This window comes from Coloeus monedula (assembly GCF_965178545.1).
Source record: "Coloeus monedula genome assembly, chromosome: 36".
Taxonomy (NCBI): domain Eukaryota; kingdom Metazoa; phylum Chordata; class Aves; order Passeriformes; family Corvidae; genus Coloeus; species Coloeus monedula.
This window is the reverse complement of record NC_138816.1, coordinates 1,283,411-1,304,333: the sequence shown is the minus strand read 5'-3', so window position 1 is coordinate 1,304,333 and position 20,923 is coordinate 1,283,411. Positions and strand designations below refer to the sequence as shown.

The window sequence follows — 20,923 nt, the reverse complement described above, 5'->3', positions numbered from 1 at the left end:
CGCGCGTCACCCGGTGCCGGGCAGGGCTGCGCTGGTGGCGGCCGCGCTCGGGACTCAGCGCCGGACTGGGAGCACTGGGAGGGAACTGGGAGGGAACTGGGAGGGAACTGGGAGCCCCCCGGGGTTCGGGATGGGAAGCGGGATTTGGGATCAGGAGCAGAACTGGGAGTGGGACAAGGGTAAGAATCGGGATTGGGGTTAGAACCGGGATTGGGAGCGGGATCGGGACCAGAGCTGGGACTGGGACTGGGAGTGGGACAAGGATCAGAACCGGGATCGGGGTTAGAACCGGGATTGGGAGCGGGATCGGGACCAGAGCTGGGACTGGGACTGGGAGTGGGACAAGGATCAGAACCGGGATCGGGGTTAGAACCGGGATTGGGAGCGGGATCGGGACCAGAGCTGGGACTGGGACTGGGAGTGGGACAAGGATCAGAACCGGGATCGGGGTTAGAACCGGGATTGGGAGCGGGATCGGGACCGGGAGCGGGACCAGAACTGGGAGTGGGACACGGATCAGAACCGGGATCGGGGTTAGAACCGGGATTGGGAGCGGGACTGGGAGCGGGGCTGGGATCGGGGCTGGGATCAGAACCAGAACTGGGACGGGGACAAGGATCAGAACCGGGATCGGGGTTAGAACCGGGATTTGGGAGCGGGGCTGGGAGTGGGGCTGGGATCAGGACCTGAACTGGGACTGGGACAAGGATCAGAACCGGGATCGGGGTTAGAACCGGGATTTGGGAGTGGGACTGGGATCGGGACCGGGAGCGGGACCAGAACTGGGACTGGGACAAGGATCAGAACCGGGATCGGGGTTAGAACCGGGATTTGGGAGCGGGATCGGGACCAGAGCTGGGACTGGGAGTGGGACAAGGATCAGAACCGGGATCGGGGTTAGAACCGGGATTTGGGAGCGGGGCTGGGATCGGGACCGGGAGCGGGACCAGAGCTGGGACTGGGACAAGGATCAGAACCGGGATCGGGGTTAGAACCGGGATTTGGGAGCGGGATTGGGACCAGAACTGGGACTGGGACAAGAATCAGAACTGGGATCGAGGTTAGAACCGGGATTGGGAGCGGGATCGGGACCGGGAGCGGGACCAGAACTGGGACTGGGACAAGGATCAGAACCGGGATCGGGGTTAGAACCGGGATTTGGGAGCGGGATTTGGGAGCGGGACTGGGATTGGGATCAGAACCAGAATCGAGATTGGGATGGGGATCAGAACCGGGAGCGGGAGGGGGATTTGGGAGCGGGATTTGGGGCCGGGATCAGGACCCAGGACTGGGACAAGGATCAGAACCAGGAGCGGAACCAGGATCAGGACCAGAACCATAACTGGGACTGGGATCAGAATCAGGAACCAGAATTAGAACCAGGATCAAGATTAGAATCAGAACCAGGACTGGGATCAGAACCAGGATTAGGACTGGGACTGGGATCGGGACCATGGACAAAAACCAGGACCAGGATCAGGATCAGAACCGGGATCGGGACCAGAACCAGGACTGGGACCAACACCTGGACCTCGATTAGAACCAGGACCAGGACTGGGATCAGAACCAGAACCAGAGCTGGGACTGGGATCAGGACCAGAACCAGGACCAGAACCAGAGCTGGGACTGGGATCAGGACCAGAACCAGGACCAGAACCAGAGCTGGGACTGGGATCAGGACCAGAACCAGGACCAGAACCAGAGCTGGGACTGGGATCAGGACCAGAACCAGGACTGGGATCAGGACCAGGACCAGAACCAGGACTGGGATCAGGACCAGGACCAGAACCAGAGCTGGGACTGGGATCAGGACCAGGACCAGAACCAGAGCTGGGACTGGGATCAGGACCAGGCCTGGGACCGGGACCAGGAATGTGACAAACGAGGACACGGAATCTGCCAAAACCACGGGATTTATTGAGGAAAAGCGGGATTTTCTTCCCAAATTCCCGATTCCCACACGGATCGTCTCAACCTGGGAACAGAAACCGGGATTGGTGACAATTCCCACCCTGTGCCCCCCCCAGGCCGGGATTGTCACCGCAGCCGCTCCGTCCCTCCCGGCCACCACGGCCGAGGTGGCCCCGAGCAGCGCCAGGACCAGAACCGGGACTGGGATTGGGACTGGGATCGGGACTGGGATTGGGACTGGGATTGGGATCAGGATCAGGACTGGGATCAGGACTGGGATCGGGATCAGGACTGGGATCGGGATCAGAACCGGGACTGGGATCGGGACTGGGATCAGGTTTGGGATTGGGATCAGGATCAGGACTGGGATCAGGACTGGGATCGGGATCAGAACCGGGACTGGGATCAGGACTGGGACCGGGATCAGGGCTGGGACTGGGATCAGGGCTGGGACTAGGATCAGGACTGGGATCAGGACTGGGACCGGGATCAGGTTAGGGATTGGGATCAGGATCAGGACTGGGATCAGGACCAGGACTGAGACCAGGATCAGGACTGGGATCTGGACTGGGACTGGGATCAGGACTGGGACCGGGATCAGGACTGGGACCGGGATCAGGATCAGGACTGGGATCAGGACTGGGATCGGGATCAGAACCGGGACTAGGATCAGGACTGGGACCGGGATCAGGACTGGGATCAGGATCAGGATTGGGATCAGGACTGGGATCAGGACTGGGATCGGGATCAGAACCGGGACTAGGATCAGGACTGGGACCGGGATCAGGACTGGGATCAGGATCAGGACTGGGATCAGGACTGGGATCAGGATCAGGACTGGGACCGGGATCAGGACTGGGATCAGGACTGGGATTGAGATCAGGAGTGGGACCAGGACTGGGATCAGGACCAGGACCAGGATTAGAACAAGCATCAGGACCACGATCAGGACCAGGACCCGAACTGGGAGTGGGATCAGGACCAGGACTGGGACCAGGATTGGGACCAGGACCAGGACAAGGACCAGAATTGGGACTGGAAGAAGGACTGGGACCAGGACCAAGATTGGGACCAGAACCGGGACAAGGACCGAGATCAGCATCAGAACAGTGACCTGGACCAGGACTGGGATTGGGACCAGAACTGGGACTGGGGTGAGGATCAGAACCAGGACCAGGAATGGGATTAAGGCTGGGACCAGGATCAGGATCAGAACCGGGATCGGGACCAGAACCAGGACCAGGAATGGGATCGAGGCTGGGACCAGGATCAGGATCAGAACCGGGATCGGGACCAGAACCAGGACCAGGAATGGGATCGAGGCTGGGACCAGGATCAGGATCAGAACCGGGATCAGGACCAGGACCAGGACCAGGAATGGGATTAAAGCTGGGACCAGGATCAGGATCAGAACCGGGATCAGGATCAGGACTAGGACCAGGACCAGGAATGGGATTGAGGCTGGGACCAGGATCAGGACCAGGACCAGGACCAGGAATGGGATCGAGGCTGGGACCAGGATCAGGATCAGAACCAGGATCAGGACCAGGACTAGGATTGGGATCAGGAGCAGGAATGGGATCGAGGCTGGGACCAGGATCAGGATCAGAACCAGAACCAGGACCAGAACCATGCCAGGACCATCACCGTACCCCCTCTGCCCCTCCACGCCACCAAGGCCAGGATGACCCCAAGCACCGCCAGGACAATTCCCAAGGCCATGGCGGCTCCGGCCAGCGCCGCGTCCAGCTGCTCGTCCAGCGCCGTGTCCGGAGCCACTACGGACACACCCCGAGGTCACCACGGCGCCGAGGACGTCCCCGAGGCCACCTCGTCCCCGAGCTCACCCCAATAGGTCACCACGGTGGCGTTGTCCCTCTGCGAGGTGACCACGCAGGCGTGGACGTCGCCGGCGGCCGGAACGAAGGGAACGTAGGAAAAGCGGACAAAGGTCAGCTCGGCCGTGGGGGTGTAGGGGCTGTGAGTGACCCCTTGAGTGACCGGGACTCCGGCCAGCGTCCAGCTGATGTCCAGCGCCGGCGGGAAGATGTTCTCCACCACGCACACCAAAGTGTTGGGTTCGCCCGGAACCGGCGGGAGAGCCGGGAAGACGGAGACCATCGGGATTCCTGGGATGAGGGATGGGATGGGATCCGTCAGGGATGGCCGGGACTGGACAGTGGCGTGGCCGGAGTTGTCCGGAGGGTGGGGGGTTGGGATGGGGAATGTCCAGGCTTCGAATGGGATCTGGGTTTTCTGGGTTTTGGGGTCATTCGCAAGGTTTTTTGTGGTCTCCGGGGGTTTGTTGGGGAGTTTTTTCTGGGATTTTTGTTGCTTCATTCCCAAGGTTTTCCAGCCCTCTGTCCTCAAAGTTATTCCTTCCCTGTATTCCCGTTTTTTCCCACATTTTTCAGCCCTTTACTCCCCAGATTTTTCCTGCATTTTCCATCGTTTCATCCTCAAGCTTTTCCACATCTTCTGTTCCTTCATCCCCAAATTTTTCCGTCCCTCCATCCCCAAATTCCTCCACATTTTCCATCCTTTTTTTCCTCAAAATTTCCCACCATTTCCATCCCTCCATCCCCAAATTTTCCCACCATTCCCATCCCTCCATCCCCAAATTTTCCCACCATTTCCATCCCCAAATTTTCCCACCATTCCCATCCCTCCATCCCCAAATTCCTCCACATTTTCCATCCCTCCATCCCCAAAATTTTCCCACAATTCCCATCCCTCCATCCCCAAATTTTTCCATCCCTTCATCCCCAAATTTTCCCACCATTCCCATCCCTCCATCCCCAAATTTTTCCATCCCTTCATCCCCAAATTTTCCCACCATTCCCATCCCTCCATCCCCAAATTCCTCCACATTTTCCATCCCTCCATCCCCAAAATTTCCCCACAATTCCCTCCCCTCCATCCCCAAATTTTTCCATCCCTTCATCCCCAAATTTTCCCACCATTCCCATCCCTCCATCCCCAAATTTTCCCACCATTTCCATCCCCAAATTTTCCCACCATTCCCATCCCTCCATCCCCAAATTCCTCCACATTTTCCATCCTTTTTTTCCTCAAAATTTCCCACCATTTCCATCCCTCCATCCCCAAATTTTCCCACCATTTCCATCCCCAAATTTTCCCACCATTCCCATCCCTCCATCCCCAAATTCCTCCACATTTTCCATCCCTCCATCCCCAAAATTTCCCCACAATTCCCTCCCCTCCATCCCCAAATTTTTCCATCCCTTCATCCCCAAATTTTCCCACCATTCCCATCCCCTCATCCCCAAATTTTTCCATCCCTCCATCCCCAAATTTTCCCACCATTCCCATCCCTCCATCCCCAAATTTTTCCATCCCTTCATCCCCAAATTTTCCCACCATTTCCATCCCTCCATCCCCAAATTCCTCCACATTTTCCATCCCTCCATCCCCCAAATTTCCCCACAATTCCCTCCCCTCCATCCCCAAATTTTTCCATCCCTTCATCCCCAAATTTTCCCACCATTCCCATCCCCTCATCCCCAAATTTTTCTCACACTTTCCATCCCTCCATCCCCAAATTCCTCCACATTTTCCACCCCTTTTTCCCTCATAATTTCCCACCATTCCCAACCCTCCATCCCCAAATTTTTCCATCCCTCCACCCCCAAACTTTTCCATCCCTCCACCCCCAAATTCTCCCATTTTCCACCCTCTCATTCCCCAAATCCTCCCCCTGGAAGCTCCAGCCCTGCCCACCTTGGGGACACCTCTGGGGACACTTTGGGGCCACCAATCCATTGTCCAGAGGTGCCACCGCCATTCCCAAAATTCCCAACCCACCCGAGCCTCCATCCCAGTGGTGGCCACCTGGGATGGGGACAACGCCGACGTCACTTTGGGTGTCACTTTGGGTGTCATTTTGGGTGTCACTTTGGGTGTCACCTACCCCTGGCCTCGGGCACGTGCCCGGCGAGCATCCGGCTGATGTTCTGCAGGATCCCCTGGCACAGTTGGGCCTCTGGAAGGATCTCCTGGGGGGTCTCCAGTGCCGAGGGCCAGGGGGGCACCGAGGGGATCCCGGGATTCCAGCGGGATCCCGGGAAATCGAAGGTGTAGAGCAGCTGACCGTCCAGAGTGACCGAGAGCGAGCGAGAGGGAGAGTCCGGCTGGCACGTCAGGACCTCGGCCAGGAGGTGAGAGGGAGGGTCCGGGGCTGGGAGGGGACAGGGAGGGGACAGGGAGGGATGGGGAAGGGGGAGAGGGAAAGGGGAGAGGGGACAAAGAGGGGATGGGGAATGGGAGAGGGAGGACAGGGAGAGAGAGGGAAAGGGGACAAGGAGGGGACGGAGAGAGAGGGAAGGGGGAGAGGGAAAATAGGGAAGGGAGAGGGGACAAGGAGGGGATAAGGAAGAGGGACAGGGAGGACAGGGAGGGGACAAGGAGGGAAGGGGAGAGGGAAAGTGGAAGGGAGGGGACAGGGAGGACAGGGAGAGAGAGGGAAAGGAGACGAGGAGGGGACAGGGAAGGGGAGAGGGAAAGGGAGGACAGGGAAGGGACGGAGAGAGAGGAAAAGGGAGAGGGGAAGGGAACGGGGGAGAGGGAACAGGGAGGGGACAGGAGGGGACAGGGAGGGATGGGGAAGAGGGAGAGGGGAGAGGGAGAGGGGACAAGGAGGGGACAAGGAGGGGACAGAGAGGGATGGGGAAGGGGAGAGGGAAAGGGGAGAGGGGACAAGGAGGGGAAAGGGGAGGGGAGAGGGAGGACAGGGAGAGAGCGGGAAAGGAGACAAGGAGGGGACAGGGAAGGGGACAGGGAAAGGGGAAGAGAGGACAAGGAGGGGACGGAGAGAGAGGAAAAGGGAGAAGGGAAGGGACAGGGAGGGGACAAGGAGAAGGGACGGGGAAGTGAGAGGCAAAGGAGGAGGGAAGAGGGAGAGGGAAAGGGGAACAGGGGAGGGAGGAGGGGAGGGGAAGAGGGAAGGGGACAGGGAAAGGAGAGGGGGAGAGGGGACAAGGAGGAGGACAGGCAAGGGGGGCAGGGAAGGGACAGGAAGAGGGGACAAACAAGGCGGGGACAGAGAGGGGACAAGCACCAGAGTGAGGCCGCGCCTCCCAGCCACGCGTGTCCCCTTTGTCCCCTCCCCTCACCCGCTCCGCCACCTCCTACCGGGGTCACCGACGGCGACAGCGACCAAAACCCCCCAGAGCAGCGTGGCCACGAGCCCCCCGAAGCCACCCATGCCCGCCGTGTCCCCGCGGGGGCCCCGATGTCCCCACGGGGGGCTCCGCTGTCCCCACCCGTGCCCCCAGCCCGGCGCCAGCCAATGGGAGCGCTCCGCGGGCCGCGCGTCATCTGTTGCCAGGCAGAGCGGCCCCGAGCGCGGCGCGGCGGCGGTGACAGAGCGGCCACCGAAGTCCCCGCGTGGGACACGGGGGTGGTCCCCGACCCTCCCCACGCGTGACAAGAGGTTGGGGACACCCCCCCCCCCCGTCATACCTGGGGACCCCCAAAAGGCAGGGGGACAGCTCAGGTGATGTCACGGGGTTAATGAGCTTGGCGGGCTTAGTTAGGGGGGGACACGCGTGACAATTCTCGCGTCGCCTGGAATTCCCGCAGGTGGCAGGGGGGCGTCCCGGGAATGTCGCGGACCCCCCGTGAAGGCAGCTCTGGAGTTTTCGGGACCACTCCCGCACCACCCGTGGGTGCCCCCCACCCCGTGACGGACCCCTCCCCGTGGGTGCCCGCCGCCCTCTGCCAACCCCACCCGGCCCCCCCAGGGATGGCAGAGGGACATCCCAGGAAAGTCGTGGACCCTCGTGGGGGGCACCCTTGGAATTCTTGGGACACCCCACCCCAACGCGGACCCCCGTGGGTGCTCCCCCCCAACGACGCTGCAGCGCGCCCGCACTGCGCATGCGCGCGGCGCTAGGACCCCGCGGAGCCGTTCCCGCCACGGGAGTGGGGGGGCCATGAATGGGGGCCCGTGGGAGCCGCGGGGGAGCCACGTGACGGCGGGGAGCCAATCAGCGCGCGGGTGACGTAGCGCGTGGCTCCCTTTTCTGCCCCGGGATGGTTTTTTTTATCTTTTTTGCCCCAAAGCCGGGGCTTTTTGGGGCGGCAGGGCTGGGGGGGAGCGGAGAGGGAGCGGATGAAGCGGGGCCGAGCGCGGGGGTCGCGGCCCAAGGCGGGGGCGCCTCAGGTGAGTGGCGGGGGGGGGGGCGGCCTCGCCCTGCCCCCCCCACGGCGGCGCGGAGGCGGGGGAGGTCACGTGATGGCGGCGCGCTGTCAATCACGCCCCGTCCCGCCCCGACGGCGCGGGATCAGCCAATAGGAAGCCGTGGCGGCGGTGATTGACAGTGGGGCGGGGCGGCTTTGTGCGCGCGGCGGGGGCGGCGGTTTGGGGCGAAAAGCGCCATGTTTGGGTGTTCGCGCGGGGGCGGCGGCGGGCGCGGCCCCAAGTGCTGTGTCACGGTGGTTGGGGGGGGGGGGGAAGGGAAGCGGACGCCACACGGAGCCACCCGTGTCCTGCGAGCCCGTGCAGCGGGGGAGGGGGGAGGTTGGGAAGGACGCGACACCTCCCCGTGCGTGGAGGGCGAAGGGGGTCGGGGGGTCCCGGAGGGGGAGCGGGCGCTGAGCCCTCGCCCATGGGCAGGGAGGGGGTTCGGGGCCCCCCAGGGTTGGGGGGGTGAGGGGGGGGTGGGGGGGAGCAGCGGCGTTTCGGGCCTTTAGCGGTGCTGGCGGCCGTGGCAGCGGCGTGTCCGTGGGGGTTGTCGTCCCCCGCGCGTGGTCAGGGAAAGGCTGGCGCGTCCCGAGCGCCCGTGGACACCGCGGGGCGCGGGGGCGACGCGGTGCGTGGCGGCTCGGGGGGGGATGGGGGGTGCGGGGTTTAACGGCGCCTTGAGGCCTGGGCGAGCGCCGCGAGGGGGGTAAGGCCCGGCGGGGGAGCGTCCCCTGGGCTCGCTGCGGCCGAGGAGCGGCGGGGGAAGCGGCGGGTCCGGCCGCGAGCGGCCGCGCTCATTGTCCGGCCGCGGCCACCGCCGCCATTCAAGATGGCGCCGGGCGGCCCCTTCTTCCTCCTTGCCCCCACCGGGCGCCGCCGCCAATCGGCGGCTGCACCCGCCCACCGCGTGACCCGCCGGCCAATCAGCGCGCGGCGGGCGCCCGCGCCATCCAATCAGCGCGGAGAGCTCCGCGCGCGTCGGGTGAGGCGCCGGGCGGAAGGGCGGGAGGGGCGGGGAGCCGAGCCCGTGATTGACGCGGCGTGCGGCCAATCGGAGCGGTGGCCCCCGGGTGCCTCCGCCCAATGAGGCCGCGGCGGGGCGGGGCGGGGCGGTTGGGTGACGTCAGCGTGCGGCCCGGCCAATGGGGAGGCGGGTCGCGTCTATATAAGGGCGGGCGGGGGCAGGCCGAGCGGCGCCATTTCGCGGGGACGAAGGGACGGAGCGGGTCGGGCCCGGCGCGCGCGGGGGGCGGCCCCAACCCGGCTCCATCCCCCGCCTCCGCCGTCCCGGAGGGCTCCGGGACCCTCCCCGGACCCTCCCCGGCCTCCGCAGCGACCCCTGCCTGCGGCCACCGGCGGCGAGGGGCCGCCTCCGCCCGGCTTCTTCCACCACCTTCCTCCTCCCGCCCCCCCCCCCCCTTCCCTCAGCCCTCAGCGAGCCAAGATGGAGCGCGGCCGCTGAGATCCCGCCGGGGGCCGATATCCGCCGTCATCCGCCGCGCCGACCGCGGCTCCGCGCCTTGCTCCGCCTGCCCGCGGCTGCCGCCGGCTCGCAGCGACTCGGCGAGGGTTGTATCGAGCGGATCGCGCCGGGTTCGGGGGGTCCGGTGAGGCTCCGAAGAAGGGACCCCCCCCGCCCTCCCTCCCCGCTCCGCTTCTCCCGGTGCCCTCCGCCTTCCCCCGTTACATCCCCTCAGAGCGCGCCGCCATTTTCGCCGCGCCCGTGGATGTGAGGCCGCGCGAGGGTCCCGGGACCGCCGCCGCCGCTGCCGCCGCTTGAGGAGGACGAAAAGGGGAGGGGGCTCCCGGCAAGACCCCCCTCCCCGGCCGCCGGGGATGCGCTGACGGTGGGGGGGCCCCCACCGGGCCGGGAGCGGCGAAGCTTTGGCCGGGCAAAGTGGGGGGGTCGTCGGAGGAGACGGCGGGAGGAGGAGGAGGAGGAGGAGGAGACGAAGGCCGGCCGGGCCCGCGGGCCGCGCACGCAGCCGCCGGGATGTTGCAGAATGTGAATCCCCAGAGCAAGTAGGTGCTGGCGCCGTGGGGACACGCGTTTTTGGGGGGGGGGAGGGTGGGAGGCGTTTTTGGGAGGAAAATGAGCGGTTTTGGGGGTGTCGCCGTGAGGGGAGAGGTGTGCGGCCTGGTGGTGGGGTTGGTCTTGCAGGATCGCGGCTCCACGCGGGGCGTTGTGGGACCCCCAAGTTGTGGCAGTGGCACTGAAGGACCCCCATGATGAGTGTGTGACCCGCACGCTGTGACAGTGACATTGGAGAGCCCCAAAGTGTGGCAGTGGCACCGTGGGACCCCCACATTGTGGTGGTGTCACCCCTCCATGCTGTGACAGTGACATTGGGACCCCCAAAGTGGGGCAGTGTCACTCCTGTGCTGTGGCAGTGACATTGGGACCCCCAAATTGGGGCAGTGTTACCGTGGGACCCCCAAAGTGTGGCTGTGTCACCCCCATGCTGTGACAGTGACATTGGGACCCCCAAAATGGGAGAGTGGTACCTTGGGATCCCCACATTGTGGTGGTGTCACCCCTATGCTGTGACAGTGACATTGGGACCCCCAAATTGTGGTAGTGGCACCTTGGGATCCCCAGATATTGGCAGTGTCACCCCCATGCTGTGACAGTGACATTGGGACCCCCAAATTGGGATAGCGGCACCTTGGCATCCCCAAATTGTGGCAGTGTCAGCCTCACGGTGTGACAGTGACATTGGGACCCCCAAAGTGTGGCAGTGATGCTTTGGGACCCCCACATTGTGGTGGTGTCATTCCCACGCTGTGACAGTGACACTGGGACCCCCAAATTGTGGCGGTGTCACCGTGGGACCCCCAAATTCCGGTGGTATCGCTCCTGTGCTGTGATAATGACATTGGGGGACCCCAATGCTGTGACAGTGACATTGGAACCCCCAAACTCTGGCAGCGTGGCTGTGTCATCCCCACGTTGTGGCAGCGATGTTTGAGACCCCCAAAGTGTGACAGTGTCACCGTGGGACCCCCAAATTATGGCAGTGTCATGCTCACGCTGTGACAGTGACATTGGGACCCCCAAATTGGGGCGGTGTTACTGTGGGATCCCCAAATTGTGGCAGTGTCATAGTCATGCTGTGATAGTGACCTTGGGACCCCCAAATTGTGGCAGTGTCACCATGGGACCCCCAAATTGTGGCAGTGTCACCCTTAGGCTGTGACAGTGACATTGGGACCCCCAAATTGTGGCAGGGTCATCTTCATGCTGTGATAGTGACATCGGGGGACCCCCAAAATGGGATAGTGGCACCTTGGCATCCCCAAATATTGGCAGTGTTACCCTCGTGCTGTGATAGTGACATTAGAACCCCCAAAATGGGATAGTGTCACCGTGGTACCCCCAAATTGTGGCTGTGTCACCCTTAGGCTGTGATAGTGACATTGGGACCCCCAAAATGTGGCAGTGTCACCATGGGACCCCCAAATTGTGGCCGTGTCACTGTGGGATCCCCACATCATGGTGGTGTCACCCCCACACTGTGACAGTGATATTGGGACCCCCAAATTGTGGAAGCGGCACCTTGGCATCCCCAAATTGTGGCAGTGTCACTGTCAGGCTGTGACGGTGACATTGGGACCCCCAAATTGGGGCACTGTCACTGTAGCACCCCCAAACTGTGGCAGTGTCACTGGGGGACTGCCATGCTGTGACAGTGACATTGTGACCCCAAAATTGGGGCAGTGTCACCGTAGTACCCCCAAACTGTGGCAGTGTCACCTCCAATGCTGTGACAGTGACATTGGGACCCCCAAATTGGGGCAGTGTGGCTGTGTCACCCCCAAACTGTGGCAGTGTCACCTCCAATGCTGTGACAGTGACATTGGGACCCCCAAATTGGGGCAGTGTGGCTGTGTCACCCCCACATTGTGGCAGTGATGTTTGAGACCCCCAAAGTGTGACGGTGTCACCGTGGGACCCCCAAATTGTGGCTGTGTCACCCCTATGCTGTGACAGTGACATTGGCACCCCTAAAACGGGATAGTGACACTTGGGGATCCCCTAATTGTGGCTGTGTCACCCTTAGGCTGTGACAGTGACATTGGGACCCCCAAAATGTGGCAGTGTCACCATGGGACCCCCAAATTGTGGCAGTGTCACCCTTAGGCTGTGACAGTGACACTGGGACCCCCAAAATGTGGCAGTGTCACCATGGGACCCCCAAATTGTGGCAGTGTCACCCCCAATGCTGTGACAGTGACACTGGGACCCCCAAACTGGGGCAGTGTCACCTTGGCATCCCCAAATTGTGGCAGTGTCACCGTGGGACCCCCAAATTCCGGTGGTGTCACCCCCACGCTGTGACAGTGACACTGGGGGGACCCCAATGCTGTGACAGTGACTTTGGGACCCCCAAATTCTGCCGGTGTCACCGTGGGACCCCCAAATTCCGGTGGTGTCATCGGGGTCACCCTGTCCTTGTCATGGGGGTCGTGCCCTTGGGAACAGCCCCAGGGTCACCCAGGGGTCAGCTCAGGGGAAAAAAGGGGATCCCATTCCTGGATTCCCCCAAATCCTTGGGATTGGGGTCCTGGGTGTCCCCATTCCTGGATCCCCCCAAATCCTTGGGATTGAGGTCCTGAGGGTCCCCATTCCTGGATCCCCCCCCCCCCCCCCAAATCCTTGGGATTGGGGTCCTGAGGGTCCCCATTCCTGGATCCCCCCCGCCAAATCCTTGGGATTGGGGTCCTGAGGGTCCCCATTCCTGGATCCCCCCAAATCCTTGGGATTGAGGTCCTGAGGGTCCCCATTCCTGGATCCCCCCCCCCCAAATCCTTGGGATTGGGGTCCTGAGGGTCCCCATTCCTGGATCCCCCCAAATCCTTGGGATTGGGGTCCTGAGGGTCCCCATTCCTGGATCCCCCCAAATCCTTGGGATTGAGGTCCTGAGGGTCCCCATTCCTGGATCCCCCCCAAATCCTTGGGATTGGGGTCCTGAGGGTCCCCATTCCTGGATCCCCCCAAATCCTTGGGATTGAGGTCCTGAGGGTCCCCATTCCTGGATCCCCCCAAATCCTTGGGATTGAGGTCCTGAGGGTCCCCATTCCTGGATCCCCCCCAAATCCTTGGGATTGGGGTCCTGAGGGTCCCCATTCCTGGATCCCCCCCAAATCCTTGGGATTGAGGTCCTGGGTGTCCCCATTCCTGGATCCCCCCAAATCCTTGGGATTGAGGTCCTGGGTGTCCCCATTCCTGGATCCCCCCCAAATCCTTGGGATTGAGGTCCTGAGGGTCCCCATTCCTGGATCCCCCCAAATCCTTGGGATTGAGGTCCTGAGGGTCCCCATTCCTGGATTTCCCCCCAAATCCTTGGGATTGAGGTCCTGAGTGTCCCCATTCCTGGTTCCCCCCCCAAATCCTTGGGATTGAGGTCCTGAGTGTCCCCAGATTTCTGGAACTGTTGTCCTGGGGGGGTTCCTATTTCTGGATTGCCCTAAATCCTTGGGATTGGTGTCATGGACACCTCCAAATCCTTGGGATTGGGGTCCTGGGGATCCCCAAATTTTCGGGATTGGTGTCCTGGACACTCCGAAATCCTTAGGATTGGTGTCCTGAGGGTTCCCAAATCCTTGGGATTGATGTTCTTGGGGTCCCTGAATCCTTGGGATTGGGATACTGGATACCTCCAAATCCTTGGGATTGGGATCCTGGGAGTCCCCATCCCTGGATCCCCCAAATGCCCCCAACAGGGGGTTGAAATTCCTGGGAATTTAGGGCTGGAATTCCTGGGAGTTCATGGCCAGGATTCCTGGGGGTTAAGGGTCAAAATTCCTTGGAGTTCGTGGGAAAAATGATTGGGATTTTACGGTTGAAATTTCCAGGGTTTTCTGGGTAAAATCCGTGGGGTTCGTGCTGAAATTCCCGGGGGTTCGTGGACAGAATCCTCGGGAATTTGTGCCTGAGATTTCCTGGGAATTCATGGTCGAAATTCCCGGGAATTTGTGGCTTTCATTCATTTGAGCTCCCGGCCGAAAATCCCGGAAGTTGCGGCTAAAATCCTCAGGAATTTTTACCCGAGAGCCACAGGATCTCCTGGCCGAAATCCCTGGGAGTTTGTGCTGCAGTTTCCCGGGATTTCATGGCCAAAATCCTTGGGAATTTTTTACCCAAGATCCACAGGATCTCCTGGCCGAAATCCCTGGGACTTTATGCCCGAGATTCCCAGGATTTCATGGCCAAAATCCTCGGGAATTTTTACCCAAGATCCACAGGATCTCCTGGCCGAAATCCCTGGGAGTTTGTGCTGCAGTTTCCCAGGATTTCATGGCCAAAATCCTCGGGAATTTTTACCCGAGATCCACAGGATCTCCTGGCCGAAATCCCTGGGAGTTTGTGCTGCAGTTTCCCAGGATTTCATGGCCAAAATCCTCGGGAATTTTTACCCGAGATCCACAGGATCTCCTGGCCGAAATCCCTGGGAGATTGTGCTGCAGTTTCCCAGGATTTCATGGCCAAAATCCTCGGGAATTTTTTACCCGAGATCCACAGGATCTCCTGGCCGAAATCCCTGGGACTTTATGCCCGAGATTCCCGGGATTTCATGGCCAAAATCCTCGGGAATTTTTTACCCGAGAGCCACAGGATCTCCTGGCCGAAATCCCTGGGAGTTTCTGCTGCAGTTTCCCAGGATTTCATGGCCAAAATCCTCGGGAATTTTTACCCAAGATCCACAGGATCTCCTGGCCGAAATCCCTGGGAGTTTGTGCTGCAGTTTCCCAGGATTTCATGGCCAAAATCCTTGGGAATTTTTACCCAAGATCCACAGGATCTCCTGGCCGAAATCCCTGGGAGTTTGTGCTGCAGTTTCCCAGGATTTCATGGCCAAAATCCTTGGGAATTTTTTACCCAAGATCCACAGGATCTCCTGGCCGAAATCCCTGGGAGTTTCTGCTGCAGTTTCCCAGGATTTCATGGCCAAAATCCTTGGGAATTTTTTACCCAAGATCCACAGGATCTCCTGGTCGAAATCCCTGGGAGTTTGTGCTGCAGTTTCCCAGGATTTCATGGCCAAAATCCTTGGGAATTTTTACCCGAGAGCCACAGGATCTCCGTGCCCGTATCCCCCGGAGTCCACGGCCAAAATTCCCCCGGGGAAGCCGAGGAAAATCGGGATTTTTGGAGCAGAATCTCGGCTTTAGCAGCGCGGTTTTAGCCTCGATTTCACCTCCTTCCGGGAATTCCTTCTGGGAATTCCCGCCGGGAATCCTGGGAACCTTTCCCTTAACCCTTTCCATGCCGTTTCTTTTCCCCCCTCCCTTCAACCCACCCAGGATTCTGGGGGAAGGCAACGCCGGCCTCATGGCCCTCGCCACGGACTCGACCCCCGGCAAACGGATCCGGAAACCTTCGCTGCTCTACGAGGGCTTCGAGAGCCCCACCATGGCCTCGGTGCCTTCCCTTCCCAATCCCCAGGTGAATCCTCCTCCTCCGGAGGTTTCCAATCCCAAAAAACCGGGCAGGATCACCAACCAGCTCCAGTACCTGCACAAGGTGGTGATGAAAGCCCTCTGGAAGCACCAATTCGCGTGGCCCTTCCGCCAACCCGTGGACGCCGTCAAGTTGGGGTTGCCGGTAATGGGAATTGAATTATTTCTAGATTTGGGGGGTGGTTTGTTGGTTTTTTTTTTTTTTTTTTTTTTTTTTTTTGGGAATTCCGTATGTGTGGTATCCCTATTTTTTAACCCCCCCCTATCCCATCCCGCAGGGAAAAAAAAAAAAAAAAAACCAAAAAATCCCCAAGCTGAAATTTGATCCCTGAGCCACAGGTGCCGACCCTAAAAATGCTTCTCCTTTTTCCCCCCCCCCTCCCCTCGACCTCTCCTCCTTCCTCTCAGCGGCCCTAAAAAATGGATTTCAGGGTGATCCAAGGTTTTTTCCTTGTTCCTTAGGAAAAGGTGGATGAGGGGAGAATTCCCGAGGCCCTGAATTTGCAGATTCTCCCATCCATGAATTTGTAGAAGACTTCCTGAGAATTCCCCAAAAATTTAAAGGCACCTGTGGCGCCCAAGGAGTTAAAGCCCGGAGGTAAAAATTCCATGGAGGGGTCGGAGTCCCGGCTTAAATTGGCTTTAAACTGAGCTTGACTTGGCTTTAAATTCAGTTTAAATTGGCCTTAAGTTGAGCTTAAATCCACCTGGAATTGAGGATAAATTCATCTTGAGTTGAGCTGGAATTTCCTTTAAACGTAGGTTTGAGTTTAGGTTTAATATACTTTAAGTTTAGCTTAAAGTATTTTTAAATTGATTTTGGATTGTTCTTAAATTCAGCTTAAATTCTTTTTGAGTTTAGCTTAAATCCAGTTGGAAATTAGGTTAAATCTAGTTAGGATTTAGCTTAAGTCCACCTAGAATTTAGCTGCAATGTCCTTTAAATTTAGGTTTGATTAGGTTCAGTCCCCATTAAGCTTAGTTTAAATCCACCCTAAGCTTAGTTTAAGTTGAGCTTCAAATCATCTTCAATTTCCCCTAAATTTGGCTTAAATCCCCCTTAAATTCAGCTCCCATTCCCTCTCCCAGCTGATCCCAGACCTCCCTCCAGCCCCCAAACCTCCCGAGACCCCAATTCCAGCAGAATTCCCCCCAGGAACCCCCATCCCAAAGAATTCCCAACCTTTTCACCCCATCCCGAGTGTGTGTTCACCCCTTCCCCCTCCCCCTTTTCCTTTTTCCCCCTCTCTTTTTCCTGATCTCCTTAACCCCAAATCCCCCAATTTTTTTTGTTTTTTTCTTTTTTTTTTTCTTTTCTCCCGCTTCCCAAAAATTCCCAGGATTATCACAAAATCATCAAGCAGCCCATGGATATGGGAACCATCAAGAGACGTTTGGAGAATAATTATTATTGGGGAGCAGCCGAGTGCATGCAGGACTTCAACACCATGTTCACCAACTGCTACATCTACAACAAGGTAAACACTCCAAAACTACCCCAAAAATGCCCCCAAATCTAAAAAAAAAATCAGGTAAAAAATACCTAGAAATAATAAAAAAAAAATCAGGCAAAAAAGGCTCCAAAGTAAGAAAAAAATTGTAGCAAAATCGGGCAAAATGGCAGGAAAAATCGTGCTGAAGTTACATAAAAATGGCAGGAAAATCACCCAAAAATGGCACTAAAAATCCCTCAAAAAATCACTCAAAATCACTCTGAAAATTCTCCAGAATCACGGAAAAATCGCACCCAAAATCGCACCAAAAATGACCCCAAATCACTCAAAAATGGTATTAAAAATCCCCCAAAATCACCCCAAAAAATCACTCAAAATCACTCTGAAAATTCCCCAGAATCACGCAAAAATCGCACACAAAACCACCCAAAAATCGCACCAAAAATGGGACTAAAAATCCCAAAAGATCACCCAAAACCACTCAGAAAAATTCCCCAAAATCACCCAAAAATCTCCCAAAAAATCTCCTTAAAATCCCCACAAAAATTCCAAAAAACCCCCCAAAATACCCCTAAAAAATCTTCCCTAAAAACTCCTTAAAAAAATCTCTTAAAATCTCAGAAGATCTCACAAAAAATCTCAAAAAATTTCCAAAAAGCCCTAAAATCCCAAAACCCCCCCCAAAAATTCCTTTAAAAAAATGTCAATAATCCCCCGAAGAATCTCCAAAAATCCCAAAACCGCCTTAAAAAGTCTCACAAAATCTCAAAAAATCCCCTAAAAAATCTAAACTCATTTAAAAAATCTCAAAAATCCCCCCAAAAATCTCAAAAAATCCCCAAAAAATCCAGAAAAAAATCTCAAAAAAAATTCCAAAAAATCTGAAAAAAAATCCCAAAGAAATCCCAAAAACTCCTTTAAAAATTTCATAAAATCCCCCAAAAAACCCCTAAAAGTCTCCCAAAAATCCCCCAAAAATCTCCAAAAATCCCTCAAAAATCCAGAAAAAAAATCTCTAAGAAATCAAAAAAAATCTGAAAAAAATCCCAAAAAACTGAAAAAAATCCCCCAAAAATTCCAAAAAATTTCCCGAAGACTCCTTAAAAAAATCTTGTAAAACCCCCCAAAAAATCCTTTAAAAATCCCCAAAAAATCCCCAAAATCCCCCAAAAAATGCTCAAAAAAAGCCCCAAAACGCCTTTCAAAATTTCGTAAAATTCCCAAAAAAACCCCTAGAATTTCCCAAAAAATCCCAATAATTCCTTAAAAAATTTCGTGAAATCTCCAAAAAATCCCCAACAAATCCCTCAAAAACCCCTAAAAAATCCCAAAAACTCCTTTAAAAAATCTTAAAAACCCCCTAAAATCCCCAAAAAATCCAGAAAAAAATTTCCAAAAAAATCCCCAAAATCCCCCCAACGTTTCCAAAAATCCTCAAAAAATCCTCCAAAAAATCCCAAAAATCTCTGAAAAAAATCCCCAAAATTCTCAAAAAATCCTCCAAAAAAATCTCAAAAATCCCTGAAAAGAATCCCAAAAATTCTCAAAAAATCCTCCAAAAAATCCCAAAAATCCCTGAAAAAATCCCCAAAATTCTCAAAAAATCCTCCAAAAAATCCCAAAAATCCCTGAAAAAAATCCCTAAAAATTCTCGAAAAATCCTCCAAAAAAATCCCAAAAATCCCTGAAAAAATCCCCAAAATTCTCAAAAAATCCTCCAAAAAATCCCAAAAAAATCCCCAAAAATTCTCAAAAAATCCTCCAAAAAATCCCAAAAATCCCTGAAAAAATCCCAAAAATTCTCAAAAAATCCTCCAAAAAATCCCAAAAATTCATGAAAAAAACCCCTCAAAAAATCCTCCAAAAAATCCCCAAAAATTCTCCAAAAACCCTCCAAAAAATCCCTGAAAAAATCCCCAAAATTCTCAAAAAATCCTCCAAAAAATCCCCAAAAAATCCCCAAAATTCTCAAAAAATCCTCCAAAAAATCCCAAAAAAATCCCCAAAAATTCTCAAAAAATCCTCCAAAAAATCCCAAAAATCCCTGAAAAAATCCCAAAAATTCTCAAAAAATCCTCCAAAAAATCCCAAAAATTCATGAAAAAAACCCCTCAAAAAATCCTCCAAAAAATCCCCAAAAATTCTCCAAAAACCCTCCAAAAAATCCCTGAAAAAATCCCCAAAATTCTCAAAAAATCCTCCAAAAAATCCCCAAAAAATCCCCAAAATTCTCAAAAAATCCTCCAAAAAATCCCCAAAAAATCCTAAAAATTCTCCCAAAACCCTCCAAAAAATCCCAAAAATTGTCAAAAAATCCTCCAAAAACCCCCCAAAAATCCTCAAAAAATCCTCCAAAAAATCCCCAAAATTCTCAAAAAATCCTCCAAAAAATCCAAAAAAAATCCCAAAAATTCTCAAAAAATCCTCCAAAAAATCCCAAAAATCCCTGAGAAAAATCCCAAAAATTCTCCAAAAACCCTCCAAAAAATCCCAAAAAAATCCCAAAAATTCTCCAAAAACCGTCCAAAAAATCCCCAAAAAATCCTAAAAATTCCCAAAAAACCTTCCAAAAAATCCCAAAAAAATCCTAAAAATTCTCAAAAAATCCTCCAAAAAATCCCAAAAAAATCCTAAAAATTCTCCAAAAATCCTCTAAAAAATCCCCAAAAAATCCCAAAAATTCTCAAAAAATCCTCCAAAAACCCCCCAAAAATCCTCAAAAAATCCTCCAAAAAATCCCTAAAATTCTCAAAAAATCATCCAAAAAATCCCCAAAAAAATCCCAAAAATTCTCAAAAAATCCTCCAAAAAATCCCAAAAATCCCTGAAAAAATCCCAAAAATTCTCAAAAAATCCTCCAAAAAATCCCCAAAAATTCTCAAAAAATCCCCCAAAAAATCCCAAAATTTCATGAAAAAACCCCCCCAAAAATCCTCAAAAAATCCTCCAAAAAATCCCAAAATTCTCAAAAAATCCTCCAAAAAATCCCAAAAAAATCCCAAAAAATTCTCAAAAAATCCTCCAAAAAATCCCAAAAATCCCTGAAAAAATCCCCAAAATTCTCAAAAAATCCTCCAAAAAATCCCCAAATAATTCTCCAAAAAATCCCCAAAATTCTCAAAAAATCCTCCAAAAAAATCCCCAAAAATTCTCCAAAAAATCCTCCAAAAAATCCCAAAAATCCCTGAAAAAATCCCAAAAATTCTCAAAAAATCCCTGAAAAAATCCCAAAAATCCTCAGAAAACCCTCCAAAAAATCCCAAAAATCCCTGAAAAAATCCCCAAAAATTCTCCAAAAACCCTCCAAAAAATCCCCAAAAAATCCTAAAAATTCTCCAAAAACCCTCCAAAAAATACAAAAAAAATCCCAAAAATTCTCAAAAAATCCTCCAAAAAATCCCAAAAAAATCCTAAAAATTCTCCAAAAATCCTCTAAAAAATCCCCAAAAAATCCCAAAAATTCTCCAAAAATCCTCTAAAAAATCCCGAAAAAATCCCCAAAATTCTCAAAAAATCCTCCAAAAAATCCCCAAAAAATCCTCCAAAAAATCCCAACAATTCTCAAAAAATCCCAAAAATTCATGAAAAAACCCCCCCAAAAATCCTCAAAAAATCCTTCAAAAAATCCCAAAAAAATCCCAAAAATTCTCAAAAAATCCTCCAAAAACCCCCCAAAAATCCTCAAAAAATCCTCCAAAAAATCCCCAAAATTGTCAGAAAATCCCAGAAAAATCCCTAAAAATTCTCAAAAAATCCTCCAAAAAATCCCAAAAATCCCTGAAAAAAATCCCTAAAAATTCTCAAAAAATCCTCCAAAAAATCCCAAAAATCCCTGAAAAAATCCCCAAAATTCTCAAAAAATCCTCCAAAAAATCCCGAAAAAAATCCCCAG

The 20,923-nt window shown here is 54.5% G+C and overlaps 2 protein-coding genes across 4 annotated transcripts in view; one reads left to right on the top strand and one right to left on the bottom strand.

Annotated features, from left to right (window-relative positions):
- Positions 1 to 1,916: 1,916 nt before the first annotated feature.
- On the bottom strand, positions 1,917 to 7,390 carry LOC309584138 (uncharacterized protein; the record flags this gene model as incomplete). Its single annotated transcript, XM_082300079.1, has 5 exons — positions 1,917 to 1,975; positions 3,564 to 3,689; positions 3,759 to 4,040; positions 5,843 to 7,058; positions 7,256 to 7,390. 5 exons carry the CDS (start codon positions 7,388 to 7,390, stop codon positions 1,971 to 1,973), a joined length of 1,764 nt encoding a protein of 587 aa, XP_082156205.1. The 3' UTR covers positions 1,917 to 1,970.
- A 1,902-nt stretch (positions 7,391 to 9,292) lies between these two features.
- BRD2 (bromodomain containing 2) overlaps positions 9,293 to 20,923 on the top strand; it is a 42,756-nt gene continuing 31,125 nt past the window's right edge. For 2 of the 3 annotated variants that reach the window (XM_082300026.1, XM_082300025.1), the window contains exons 1-3: positions 9,293 to 10,138; positions 15,422 to 15,722; positions 16,918 to 17,055. In XM_082300026.1, coding sequence (XP_082156152.1) covers positions 10,110 to 10,138; positions 15,422 to 15,722; positions 16,918 to 17,055 — 468 coding nt within the window. In that variant the 5' untranslated portion in view covers positions 9,293 to 10,109. Of the gene's footprint in view, positions 10,139 to 15,421; positions 15,723 to 16,039; positions 16,176 to 16,917; positions 17,056 to 20,923 lie in introns of those variants that run through there. The other variant, XM_082300027.1, reaches the window with a different exon arrangement.